General features: G+C 44.8%; 1 protein-coding gene across 2 annotated transcripts in view; it reads right to left on the bottom strand.

The window, feature by feature from the left end:
- Positions 1–12,438, bottom strand: part of HDAC1 (histone deacetylase 1) — a 42,464-nt gene extending 30,026 nt beyond the window's left edge. Inside the window, exons 1-2 of one of the 2 annotated variants that reach the window (XM_036827997.1) lie at positions 12,295–12,438; positions 6,245–6,357 (exon numbers count right to left, since the gene is read on the bottom strand). In XM_036827997.1, coding sequence (XP_036683892.1) covers positions 6,245–6,357; positions 12,295–12,343 — 162 coding nt within the window. In that variant the 5' untranslated portion in view covers positions 12,344–12,438. The remainder of the gene's footprint in view (positions 1–6,244; positions 6,358–12,294) is intronic. The other variant, XM_036827987.1, reaches the window with a different exon arrangement.
- Between the last annotated feature and the right edge of the window lie 2,260 nt (positions 12,439–14,698).

Here is a 14,698-nt window from a genome sequence, read left to right as displayed (position 1 = left end):
CATGCCACGGAGCAACTAGGCCCGTGAGCCACAACTACTGAGCCTGCGCGTCTGGAGCCTGTGCTCCCAACAAGAGAGGCCGTGATATTGAGAGGCCAGCGCACTGCGACAAAGAGTGGCCCCCGCTTGCCGCAACTAGAGAAAGCCCTTGCACAGAAACGAAGACCCAACACAGTCAAAAAATTAAAAAAAAAAAAAAAACCTAGATACAAATTAAGACCACAGGAGAATGGATAAATTGCAGTATACTGACATCATGAAATATTATTCAGCAGAGAAAAATTAAAGAATTATAGCTATATGCAACAAGGTGGATGGATTTTAGTAGTTATAATATTGTGAGAGATAAGCAAGTCCCCAAAGACTACACGTAGCATGATACCTTTTTTAAAGAATTCAAAAACAAGTAAATAAATACTATAACTTGTTTAGGCACGTAATACATGATAAACATAATAATATGATAGGCAAGAGAATGATAAACATGAAATTTAGAAGAGTGATTGGGTCGTAGGAATATGGAAGTTCACTGCATTATTAAAATATTTAAGTAAAATGAATGAATAAACAATAAAATAAAATTTTTAAAAAGAAGGCCAAGCATGAACCTTCTTTGGATGCTTATAAGCCAAGGATAATGATTAACCCAATTCTGTGTATCCAAGGTCCAATTAAAACAGAAACAAAACAATAACCAGACAATCAAAAAGAAAAATGGGCAGAAGGCTTGAATAGGAACTTCAATAGGGAAACCTGTAAAAAGATCCTCAACCTCACCAGTAACAAGAGAAACATAAACTGGCAAAAAAATTTAAATATAACAAAATCAAGTGTTGGCAAGGACTAGGAGCAACTGTAATTCTTCTACACTGGTGGCAACTGGAAACCATTTTGGCATTATTTAATAAGGGTGACTGTGTACCTATGTCCTGACCCAGCAATTCTACTCCTAGTACATCCCCTTGTGAAACCGTAGCATATATGCATCCAAGAAACATGCTCAAGAATGTTCACAGCAGCAGTGTTTGTAGTAGCTCAAAACTAGAAACAAACCAAATGCCCACCAATAATAATAAAATAGACAACTTGTAGTATATTCTTTCAAAGAAATACAGTGAAAATAAATACAGCTACATGTATCAACATGAATGACTCTTAGGAACATGCTGAGCAAAAAAGGCAAGTCACATAATAAATACTGTATGGCTCCATTTACGTAACATTCAAACATGTAAAAGTAAAACATGTATTATTTAAGAATACATACGGGTAGGGACTTCCCTGGTGGTCCAGCGGTTAGGACTCCACACTCCCAATGCAGGGGGCCCAGGTTTGATCCCTGGTCAGGGAACTAGATCCCGTATTACCAAATCCCACATGCCGCAACTAAAGACCCCGAGTAACGCAACTAAGACCCGGCGCAGCCAAATTAAATAAATAAATAAATAAATATTTTAAAAAGAAAAAAAAAGAATACATAATGGTAAATTTATAAAGACAAGCGAGGAAATAATAAATCCCAAGTTCACGGCAGAGGTTAACTCTGGGGAAGAAGACAGGATCAGGGAAGGGCATACAGGAGCTTTAGCAGTCATGGAAATACTCCTTTTCTTAAACTAGGTGGTATTAATAATAATGTGATTCTTTATACCCTACATATATTTTATAAAAATTCTTTCATATCCTTTCAATATTTTATAAAAACATTAAAAAAAGAACAGAAGGCAATGAATAAGAAGACTGGGACTATACAAAATTAGCATCCAAGGCAAGGAAGAGAGCAGGATTTTTATTATGTAAATAGGAAGATGCCTGGATGAAAAGTGAAGATGTAGACTCTGGGACAGATTAATTAGACATGTAGAGACAGAATTGGAGAAGGAACCAAAGAGGGTGAAATTGTGTGAAAAAAACTTCAATGAAAAAAAAAAAAAAAACTTCAATGTGTCTCCTTCAGGTACAGAAACTTCTATGAGCAGTCTAGGGAACTTCTTTCAAGACTGACTCTCAAAAGCCATTAATTTCAGGACACTAAAATAAATGGCTCTTTGTGCTTTGGGAAAGGGATGCTAGAATCATAGCCCAGAGAAAGGAGAAGAAAGAAGGGATGAATGCAAAGAAACACTACTGAGGGGAAGAGGACTAACGATTCATACTCAATAAAGAGGTAGAGCCAGAGAAGGAAAAAGATCACATGAAAGAGAACAAGGTCTAGAGATTTCAGAAAGAGATTATACTAGGGTTTTGCTTTAGAAGTTTACAATAAGAATACCACACAGATGAAGTAATCTCCAATAAGGTATTATTATCTCCTATGATAGCTACTGTTGGTTGCTTCCCAAAGAGCCATTCTTTCCCTTCTTTCTTGTTAAGAGATCTCAATTTGGTTGCGTGTACCCAGCCCCAAGAATCAAATTGCTGGTGGATGGTCTAAGGACAGCAAATGACCCAAGGAGATTTAAGGGGAAATCTGTGAGGAAGCTTCTAGGATGAGTTTTCCTCTTTAATAAAAAATAGAGGGGCTTCCCTGGTGGCGCAGTGGTTGAGAGTCTGCCTGCCAATGCAGGGGACACGGGTTCGAGCCCTGGTCTGGGAAGATCCCGCATGCCACGGAGCAGCTGGGCCCGTGAGCTGCAATTGCTGAGCCTGCGCGTCTGGAGCCTGTGCTCCGCAACAAGAGAGGCCGCGATAGTGAGAGGCCCGCGCACTGCGATGAGGAGTGGCCCCCGCTTGCGATAACTAGAGAAAGCCCTTGCACAGAAATGAAGACCTAACACAGCCATAAATTAAAAAAAAAAAAAAAAAAAAAAAAATAGAGTGTGGGGTGAGGGCAGTGGAGAGTGATCCAAATTAGGGTTGCTGTAAAGATTAAGGAAATAACAAGTAGCTCTGGCTTGGTACCTAGCAATTACCAATAAATGTTAGTTAATTTTTCCTCTCACTTAAAGATAGGATCAATTTTTTTTTTTTTTTTTAATATTTTCTTGGGGGACTTCCCTGGTGGTGCAGTGGTTAAGAATCTGCCTGCCAATGCAGGGGACATGGGTTCGAGCCCTGGTCCAGGAAGATACCACATGCCGTGGAGCAACTAAGCCCATGCGCCACAACTACTGAGTCTACACTCTAGAGCCTGTGAGCCACAACTACTGAAGCCCCCATGCTCTAGGGCCTGCGTGCTGCAAACACTGAAGCCCACGTGCCTAGAGCCCATGCTCTACAACAAGAGAAGCCACTGCAATGAGAAGCCCGCACACCACAACGAAGAGTTGCCCCTGCTCGCTGCAACTAGAGAAAGCCCACGCACAGCAACGAAGACCCAACACAGCCATAAATAAATTTTAAAAATATATATAAATATATTTTTTTTTTCTTTTTTTTTTCTTGGCCGCGCCGTGTGACACGTGGGATCTTAGTTCCCCGACTAGGGATAGAACCCTTGCCTCTTGCATTGGAAGCGTGGAGTCTTAACCACTGGACCGCCAGGGACGTCCCAGGATCCATTTCTTTTTTTTTTTTTTTTTAATTTATTAATTTATTATTTATTTTTGGCTGCATTGGGTCTTTGTTTCTTCGCCCCTTGGAGGGGTGGGGGCTGGGGAGGCTACTTTACATTGTGGTTGCACGGGCTTCTCATTGCAGTGGCTTCTCCTGTTGCGGAGCATGGGCTCTAGGCACGTGAGCTTCAGTAGTTGTGGCTCCCAGGCTCTAGAGCGCAGGCTCAGTAGTTGTGGCGCACAGGCCTAGTTGCTCCACCACACGTGGGATCTTCCTGGACCAGGGCTTGAACCCATGTCCCCTGCACTGGCAGGCGGATTCTTAACCACTGCGCCACCAGGGAAGCCCAGGATCCATTTCTTAATACCTCAATATCACTCATGGAGGTTGATATAGTCCCTGGGGTATGACAAGTACTCAACAAAAATCTGTTAAATGAAAAAAAGAAATAGTGCTTAAGGTAACACTTGAAAATGGGTAAGATATAACTGGACAGAGTAAATAATCCTCCCAATCAGGATGGGGTGGAAAGAGGCAGAATCTGATCTGGCTGACTTGGAGGGGTTCTGAGGAGGGGAGTGGCAGGAAAGGAGGCAAGCTGAGGTCAGGTCAGCATGGTGTAGGTGTGCAACAGGCAGCGCCATAAGGCCTTGATGCTTACTATTCCACATTCAGGTAACGTCTCTTTATCTAAATGCTAGTCTACCCCCTAGAGCTCCTGGAAACCTCTGCTACCTTTTATGTTTTTCATTCCCAGATGCCCTTCACACCTGAAAATGCTCTAGTCCCAAGATCCGTCTGCTCCTCTGTCTACCTTCCCTCCTTGCTTCCCCAGCTGCCTCCTCCAGTGGCTCTAGAGACATGACACGGCCATCTGGGACAGAGACTTATCTCCTTTCAGTCTCTGGAATGGTGAGGAAGGATACTGCTGTTGCTAGGTTACTTAAGCTGTCAGCACAGACTTTTAACAAGACTCTTATGCTCTAACTGTAAGACAACATAGGGGCCTTCCCTGGTGGCGCAGTAGTTAAGAATCCGCCTGCCAATGCAGGGGACACGTGTTTGAGCCCTGGTCCAGGAAGATCCCACATGCCACAGAGCAACTATGCCCGTGCACCACAACTACTGAGCCCGTGTGCCACAACTACTGAAGCCCACACGCCTAGAGCCTGTGCTCTGCAACAAGAGAAGCCACCGCAACGAGATGCCCACGCACTGCAACGAAGAGTAGCCCCTGCTCGCCGCAACTAGAGAAAGCCCTCGCGCAGCCCAACGCAGCCAAAAATAAATAAATAAAAAAAAAAAAAAAAAAAAAGACAACATAGGCCTCCAGCCTCTCTTTATTTTCTCATTTGGACCCTTGTGACAGCCTCCTAACTGGCCTCCCTGTTTCTAAAATGCATGCCTGTTCCTATCTCTCATTTAAAATACTTCACTTGTGGAACTTCCTTGGTGGTGCAGTGGTTAAGAATCCACCTGCCAATGCAGGAGACATGGGTTCGAGCCCTGGTCCGGGAAGATGCCACATGCCGTGGAGCAACTAAGCCCGTGTGCCACAACTACTGAGCCTGCACTCTAGAGTCCGCAAGCCACAACTACTGAGCCCATGTGCCACAACTACTGAAACCCGCGCACCTAGAGCCCGTGCTCCCCAACAAGAGAAGCCACTGCAATGAGAAGCCTGCGCCCCACGACGAAGAGTAGCCCCCGCTCACCGCAACTAGAGAAAGCCCGTGCGCAGCAACGAAGACCCAACACAGCCAAAAATAAATAAATTAAATAAATTAATTAAATAAATAAATTAAATTAATAATAAAAAATAAATAAATAAATAAAATACTTCACTTGTTCTTCACAGCTTCCAGAAGAGGTTCAGACTGGGAACCTTTGGACCAAATTTGGTCCACAGATATGCTCATGTGCTTTTGTTTGTACACATTTAAAACAAACAAACAAACAAACTTGGGCCAACATTTTAAACCTGGGAGATTTTACATAATAATCTAAAGTTCTGGCTTCTCTTTAAAAACTGATAGATGGGGCAAAAGTCATCAGCTGGAGCTGAGTCAAGATGTTAGACAGTCCATACTCTCTAGTAACTAGAGACTTGGCATCTAGTTCAACACAGTTCCAATCACTCTTTTTTTTTTTTTTCTCCAGCCATTGGATTTTTTGACCCTGGCGCCACAGAGTTGCTTAGTACATCCAATCCTTGCTGACCTCTCCAGCTCTAGCTCCCCTCTCTCACACCTGTGAACTTTATACTACAGCAATACCTGCACACTGAACTACTTATATTTTCCCCAAACACACCATATTGTTCTTACCTCTCTGCCTTTTTGTATATGTTCTTTCCTCGGCCTAGAATGCCAGTCCCCTCCTGAACTCCAGGCTAAATTCTATTCAATCTTTAAAACACTGCTCAGATATCACCTCTAGAAAACATTCCAAGGCTCCCTTCCACCTTCATACTTTATTATCTCTGCACCTTATACATTTTTTCACTGTTGCACTTACACACTGTAGTACAATTTATCTGTGTACATGTTAGTCACCAGCACTAGAGTGAGCACTTAAAAACCAGCACCAGCACTTAAAAACAGAGAATCTCTATCATTTACAGTGCCTGCCACATAACAGTCACTCAACACATTTGATAAATGAGTAGTTGAAAAAATGAGATAATGAATGACATATGGGGAACCAGAGCTGACGAGGTTAGGGAGGGGTGACATTCCCAGTAACTCACATATATTTCCATCTTTCGGTAGAGACCATAGTTAAGGAGCAAATTGTGAGTCATGCGGATTCGGTGAGGCTTCATTGGGTGGCCTTGTCCATAATAGTAATTTCCAACATCCCCTGAAGAAGAAAGAGTGACAGTTTCAGTGACACAGTTAGACATACACTCCCAGGAGAACCCATGAATTTTTACAACAAATTTCTAGGCAAACTCTCTTTCTGGTTCATCCTAGGCTCCAAGATTCTCTCCCACCTCAAGGAAGGGTAACTCCAAAAGAAAAAACAAACAAAAAGCAGGGGACCTTGGTGAGATGAGCACTTAAGGATGTCTGTCTAGCCCAGTTTTTTCCCCTGGAGCCTACAGGCACTAGGATAGTGTGAGGAGGTCATTCCAAAGCTACTGGGGAACAGCAGCGAGTGAGGTGACTCACCTCACTATATCTCCAAGGTATTCAACTCCCACAACTCCCAAAATAACCATCACTACTTAGAATTACTGTAAGCCACAGTTCACCTCTTGCACATCATGACACTTTACGGTGTCAACGTACACTCACATTCATTTTCCTACTGGATTCTCACAAAAATCCTGTAAAACAGTTAGGACAGGGAGTATTATTCCCAGTTTATAGATAAGAAGACTAAACTCACCATCTCTTGATTCATCGATAGCAATAACCTTCTAATTGGTCCCTCTGCCTTCAATTCAAACTATCTGCCACACGGTTACCAGTTATTTTCCTAATATACAGCTTTGATAACATCACTCGCCTACTCAAAAATCCTTAATGGTTCCCCATCCCCTACAGGATAAAGAATAAAGAACAACTTCAGTAGCCTGGCATTAAAGGAGTTTCTTAATCTACTTTTCCAACTTCCTACCACCACCACCCTGCCCCAGCACACACATGCGCGTGCGCATGCACACACACACACACACACACGCACGCACACACGCACTCTCTCTCTCGCGCTCGCTCTCTCTCTCTCTCTCTGTTCTAGACCTGAGCAGGCAAATTATGGCCCTTGGGCCAAACACAACTAGCTGCCTGTTTTTTGTATATAAGATGTTATGGAACACAACAATGCCCATTAGTTTATATATTATCTATGATTACTTTCACATTATAATGGCATAATTGAGTAGTTAAATAGTTACCACAGAGACCACCTATATGGTACACAAAGCCTAAAATATTTACTATCTGGCCCTTTACAGAAAGTTTGCCAATCTCTGCTATAAACGCACTAGATTATTATCAGCTTCCTGAACATGGCATTCACCTTCACACCAAAGTATCCTTTGTTCAGACTGTTCCTTTGACCTGGAATGTCATTCCTTCTCTGATGATCCTCATACTACAAAGCCCAGCTCAAGCTCCAACCATAGTCCTGATCAGAATAAATGGTCTCTTCCTCTGCATGCAATTTATATATGGCATGTAATTTTGCTTTGTATCTAAATTATTTACATATCTATTTTATGTCTACAAGACTAGCTCCTTGAAGGCAAGGACAAATATGCCCTGTACATCATAAAGGCTCAATAAAGATTCAAGGAACTGAGGTGAGACTCAGAGAAGTTATGTGCCTGCTCAAGATCACACAGCTAATGAATGATCTGGGAGTCAACCCTTCTAACTCCGAATCCGGAATGCTAAAAACTACATTGGGTTTCCCAGGTACCTACTTCAGTTCGCACTTAATCTAAAGGGCTCTGTGAGTCTACTTGGTAGAAAGTTCTTGGAACAATATTTCAAAATCACGTGAATTGCACACCCAAAGTTCTCTCTTTGGAAGTCCATCAGGATGAGGCAGATCTTTCAGCACCAGTGAAAAAAAGGCGCCAACCTCTTAATCATTGATTGGTAGTGCCAGAAACAGGCTTCATTCCAGGGAGCAATGCACTGCGGGGAATGCCACCAACAGCATCCAAGCCACACTCCAATTCTCTTTGGCACAGACATGGCCTGGGATAATGGGAAACTTCTAAACAGTTGGATATTTAGGATCTCATCCTCTTCTCTCTCTTTTTAAATAAACCTTATTTTATAGAACAATTTTAGATTTACAGAAAAATTGCAAAGAAGTACAGAATTCTTAGATACTACACTACTATTTCCCCTACTACTAATATTTTACATTAGTAAAATAAAAAGTATTTGTTACAATTAATGAAGGAATATTGATACATTATCATTAACTAAAAGTCCATACTTTATTTAGATTTCCTTAGTTTTTACCTAATGTCCTTTCATCCTCTTCTCTTAATCTTAGTGAGGCCTGTGCTCTCAGCCAGAGCCACAAGCCAGAGCACAGCATGCAGTGGCATTCAAGGGGGACGCTTGTCCCATACAGACACAGATTTTGAGACGCAGTAGCAGGGAAGGCAGGCAGAAAAGTTTGTTCCCAGGGCTCCTCAGACAACCTTATCAGCCATGGTGGGGGGTAGAACAGGTTCTCAAGGCATTGGCAGAGACATCCAGATGCAGACCCAACTTGTGGGCAGTCAGGAGTCACAAGGTCATTACTATGCGATATAACTGGCTTCCTGCTTACCCATATCTCTGGCCTATCAACCCAGAATCCAGCCAAGGTTTAGACTTGGGGAACTAAGATAACTTATCTAGAAAGCTAAGGGAGTACCTGAGGGTGGGGCCCAAAGATACCATTTTCCTTAACAGTTTTTAATCAGGTTGCTGAGAGACTTTAAAAAGAAATAATGCTTTTATATAGAATTGGCCCTCCCCATCCATTAACCCTGGCTAAGGAGGGCCTACTATACTATGCAATTTTATGTAAGGAATTTGAGCATCCTTTTGATATTTGCACTGGGGTCGTGGAACCAATCCAGCTTTTTTAAACTTTTTAAAACTTTTTTAAAAAGAGCTTTTTGCACTGTTCTCATAGTTTCTCAATTTTATAGGGGAGTGACCTGAGGCCCGGAAAGGTAAAATGACTTGCCCAATACTTCAAAGCTTCTGAGTGGCAGAGCCAAATCTGAGCCCCAAACTAGTGACCTCACTGCAAAACTCACAAGTAGTTTCTCAAAAAGTAAGAAATTTCCCTTCTCTAAAGACTGATGTCTTTCCACTTTTTCTCTGTTTAAACTGAGAGTGTAGAGATCACAAAACTGTGCAAACTGATAAGGCTACAAAGTCACAGACGCCAGCCTCAAATGGGCCCTCATCACTGTTCAGCAATCCTTCCAATTTTTTTTCCTGGCTCCCTCTTTCATAACAGCTATCTCTCTTCAAGATTCCTACTCTACCAACTGCCCTCCCCCACTCTCAGGAAAAGGAATATTCTCTTACCTCATCTTGAAAACTCCCTCCACTTTCTCCCCATCATCTCCCCTTCAAACTTATCTATCTCTGAACTTTTCCTTGCCACTTAACCTCTCGTCCCAGAGGAACTTCCCCTTGCAAGACTAGCGTCCCTACCTGTGCTCTGGTTTCCATCTCACCTGGTCTCTTCTCAGGGATCTCCATCATTACTAGCTCCTCTCTCCAATATCTGGCTATTTTCCATAAGAATTTGCATATACTCAACTCTCAGCCACTACATCACCCCTTTATCAACAACCCTCTCTCTCTGTCCCAACAAGCTTCCTTTAGAAGATCGGCCTAGGAACTTCCCTGGCAGTCCAATGGTTAGGACTCCATGCTTCCACTGCAGGGGGCACGGGTTCGATCCCTGGTCAGGGAACTAAGATCCCGCATGCTGCGCAGCGCTGCCAAAAATAATATTAAAAAATAAAAATAAAAAAAGTTCAACCTAATGTCTCCTCTTAACCCATCCATTCATTCTTCAATCTACTGCAATTCAGCTTCAGTTCCAAACCCTGCACAGGAAACAGCTGTTGCCAACACTTGGCCACTCCCTCCCTCTTTTGGCTACTGTAACCCAACACTTTTTGGTTCACTTACATCCCTGGTCATTCCCTTTGTATCTTTATTCATTTAATCAACAAGTATTTCTTGAGAAAATATGTGCCTACTATGAGCTAGGCACTGTTTTGGGGACTGAGTGTACAAAGGTAGACAAAACATGATCCCTTTCCCTAAGGAGCTTACTGTCTTTAAGAAGTATGAACAAGTAAATGGGCAATTCCAATACACAGTGACAAATGCTATGGCAAAGAAGTGCAGAGCATGAAGAACGCTAGACTTTTTCTCAGTCCACTTCCTTAGAATTCCGCCCTGGACCCTCTTCTCTTTTCAACCTATACAACTTCTTACATGGGATGCGAGGGTGACTGCGTCCTCCTCTATAAATAAAATTATCACCTGTATGTATGTATTCTGACAATCACCAAAAATCTCTATCTTCTTGTTTGTCTTCTAAACTGCAGACCTGAATGAATGGCCAACTGCCTACTGGACACCTCTACTTGGCTACCCCCCAGACATCTCACCAAATATTTCTTTAAAAAACAAAACCCGGAACTTCCCTGGTGGCGCAGCGGTTAAGAATCCACCTGCCAATGCAGGGGACACAGGCTCGAGCCCTGGTCCGGGAAGATCCCACATGCCGCGGAGCAACCAAGCCCGTGCGCCACAACTACTGAGCCTGCGCTCTAGAGCCCGCAAGCCACAACTACTGAGCCCGCGCCTAGAGCCCGTGCTCTGCAGCAGGAGAAGCCACCGCAGTGAGAAGCCCGTGCACCGAACGAAGAGTAGCCCCCGCTCACCGCAACTCAAGAAAGCTGGCGCACAGCAACGAAGACCCAAAGCAGCCAAACAAGTAAATAAATAAATAAATAAATAAAACAAAACCCAAAGTTATCAACTGATACTGCCTTCTACAAACACTCAGCATCAAACTGCCCAAACCAGAAACTTGGGATCCTTGTCTTCTTCCTTACTTCTCCATTCATGAGTTTAATTTCTGTCACAGAGTGATAGTTCCAAGGTATAAATCTGATGATGTCACTAACCTGCATACAACTTCAATGATTCACAAGTGCCCTCAGAATAAAGTCCAACTTCCTTAGGGTGTTATGCCCAGCCCTTCATGATCTGGTCCCCATTTACTTCTCCAGCCTCATCACTTGCAACCTTTCTCTCACCCCTGCTCTCTACCTTCTAACACTGTGCCCTCAAATCTATGCCTCCACCGTTCTGTACATACACCTGCCGTTTTTCAAACGTGCTGTCCTCTCTCTTACCTCTCAACTTGCTCTTATTTTTGCCCTTCCTGGGCCTGGCTAATAACTCCTGTTCATCAGGTCCTAACTGAGACGGCACCTCCTTGCCTGACTCCTCAGGCTGGGCGGGTGTTTCTTCTCTGTGCTCCCAGAACACTCTGAGCTGTCCTTCCTCCCAGCCTGATAGTGGAGAGCAATTCTTTGTCAATGTCTACCTGCTCCTCCAGACTGAGAGGAAGGTGACAAGTGCTTTGGTCTTCCCATGGCCCCAGCCCCTAAATGCTACCTAGAACAGAGGAAGTTGCTGCTCCACAGATCTCTGTTCAATGAAAAAGTTTGTTGTAACAAGTTGCATCCTTCTCCTTCCAACCTCAGGGGTCCCATTTCCCAGCAGCAACTGCAGGGCCTGCTAGGAGATGGGGAGGGATGCTGGTGAGCTCTGATGGCCTCTCACCAGAACATATGAGGAAGGAAAGGGGCAGTGAGAGACCTTCGGATTCTCAGCAGTAACATGTAACCCTGAAACCTTCTCCACCAGATTCTGCCTCCCCCCTCGGACTCAGCCTCCCCTCTGGGAGGCCGCCGCAAACTCCACATCAGACTTCATTAGTCCCCTCCAAAGTGACCTCAGGTTTCCCCAGGCGACCCTCTCAGCCTCGACCTCCTTCCCCTCAGCCTCCTCCCTCAGGCTCCACCTCCTTTCCTCTTAGCCTCCTCCCTCAGCCCCGACCACCTTTTTTCAGCCTCCGCCCTCAGCCTCGACCTCCTCTCAGCCTCCTTCTCTCAGCCTCCTCCCTCAGTCTTTCCCCAACGCCTCAGCCTCCCCCCCTCAGATCTCCTCGGCTCCCTCTCCCAGATCCCGCCTAGCCCGGCCCCGCCCCCGCCCCCGGCGCGAGGACTGTGCTCACCGTCGTAGTAGTAACAGACTTTCCTCCTGGTGCCCTGAGTCTGCGCCATCTTGCTCGCCTCCCGTCCCTCCCGTCAGTCTGTCCGTCCACCCTCCCGCCCGCCGCCGGCTCCGCTCAGCGTCCGACCCAACAGAGAGGGGGCGGGCCTCCAGCGCGTTCCGCCCGTCCCCGCCCGGGCTCACCTATAGCCGCGCAGCCCGGGCACCGCTCCAGCCAATCAGAGGCGGCGGGACGGCCCGGAACTCGGCGGGGGGCAAGGGCAGCCCGGCGAGGCCTCGGAGGGCCCCCTGGGCCTGTACCAAGGTCCGCGACAGGGGGTGGGGCTGCCCTAGGACCGTACCATTCGTCCCGGGGGAAGAAAGCCGGACTGCAAACTTCGCTGTCCCATTCGGCTTTGGGAGAGTGCTTGGAGATCAGAGACCAACTTTGTCATTTGACAGAGGCCTACGGTGGAAAGTGACTTGCGCAAGGTCACTCAGCTGAGTTTGGAGCAGGAGAAATAAATTGACAAAGGACAGGAAACTGCTGTAGGCCAAACGCTGTGCAATAGCTTTACCGACATTATCTCAGTCATCTCCGTTATTCTTCACGACGGCTTTGGAGGGGGGCTTTTTAATCACCATTTAACAAAGATAACGAAGTTCGGAACTTTGTGACTTCCTCAGAGTCACACAGTAATTACGTTCAATTTTCAATCGTAATTTTTTGAATGCCTACTATGCACCAGAGGCACATTAAAAAAGTGGCAGGGGGCTTCCCTGGTGGCGCAGTGGTTGAGAATCTGCCTGCCAATGCAGGGGACACGGGTTCGAGCCCTGGTCTAGGAAGATCCCACATGCCGCGGAGCAAATGGGCCCGTGAGCCACAACTACTGAGCCTGCGCGTCCGGAGCCTGTGCTCCACAGCAAGAGAGGCCGCAATATTGAGAGGCCCGTGCACCGCGATGAAGAGTGGCCCCCTGCTTGCCGCAACTAGAGAAAGCCCTTGCACAGAAACGAAGACCCAACACAGCCAAAAATAATTAAAAAAACATAAAAATAAATAAATTAAAAAAAAAAAAGTGGCAGAACCCAGCCTTTCTTACTCCAAAGCCTACGTCCCTGATGCAGTCACCTAGGAGAACTGAGTGCCTTTAGATGGGAGGAAACTGATTGTCCCCTTATACTGGGAGCAGAGTTTCTCAGGATACTGAAGCTATTGATATTTTGGATAATTCTTTGTTGTAGGGGACCGTCCTGTGCACTGTAGGATTTTTAACAGCATCCTTGGCCTCTACTTATTAGATGCCAGTAGTACCCTGCCCCCACCCCCAGCTGTGACAACAGAAATTGTCCTCAGACGTGGTAAAATGTCTCCAGGGCAAAGGGGAGGGGATTGGAGGGAGTGTAAAAGTGCCCCCCACCCTACCCTTGAGAACCACTGCACTAGATCAGTCATCAACTAATCATTATTGAAAGCTACAGACTGAAAAGCACTGTGATGGGCTATTAAAATAACAACTACAACAATATTAATATTTAGTGAGTGCTTACTATGTGCCAAGTAAGTTACTCATGATCCTATAGTCAATAGATACATTTTTTATGCCTCTTTACAGCTTCAAGACTGCTTGGGCACTTGTGTTCCTCACCTGGGAACTGCATTTGGGCCACTAATTACAAACGTAACAGACCTAAGACTTGGCACTTCTATTATAGAAGCAGCAAAAGACCAGGGAATAAACCCTATTCCCAGTTCTGTGTTGCTGCTTCCTAGCCAGGAACCTTTCTGGGCCCCCATTTCCCTCTTAGTAAAATGGAGAGTGTAAGAAAACAAAGTTCACCAACTCTGTGGCTGCAGCAGTGTCCAAAGGAGGAGGAGGGTGGGGATCAGATGAGGTCATGGGTGTGGCAGCATTTTATAAAATGCAGAACAGGAATCACAAACTCAGACGCCTGCAGAGGTCACGCAGGTGATGTAAATGAGTGGATTTATATTTATATTGGTTCCGATTCAAGTACTTTGCTTGTTTTTAATATTGCATTCTTTTTCACTTTCTAAAGAAATATGTCCTTCTCCCCATCTTTCTTCAAACACACTGCCATCTTCAGGGATCTTTAATTTTCCCACTTCTTAATGGAAATATGGGTGCAAAAATTTTTTCATTTTCCTCTTTTTATAAAAACAGCCCGAACATGATGATAAATAACCACTAACACTCAGGTTCATTGTCTGGGAGCAATAGAGTGTGAAGGGGACTCTGGCAATGGGAGAGCTCATACCCCACCTGAAGGCATTGGCCACTTACTCAGCTCCATGAGGACAGGTAAGCCCAAAAGAGCCAAATCTTCCTATTTTTTTCAAGAGAAGGCAGAAATCTGGAGTTTTATGCAAAACTACCCCAGTTTTATAAACTGACTGCTAA

This window comes from Balaenoptera musculus, chromosome 1, assembly GCF_009873245.2.
Source record: "Balaenoptera musculus isolate JJ_BM4_2016_0621 chromosome 1, mBalMus1.pri.v3, whole genome shotgun sequence".
NCBI classification, from domain to species: Eukaryota; Metazoa; Chordata; class Mammalia; order Artiodactyla; family Balaenopteridae; genus Balaenoptera; species Balaenoptera musculus.
Note: the sequence above shows the minus strand (reverse complement) of the source record. Positions and strands in the feature narration are given on the sequence as shown.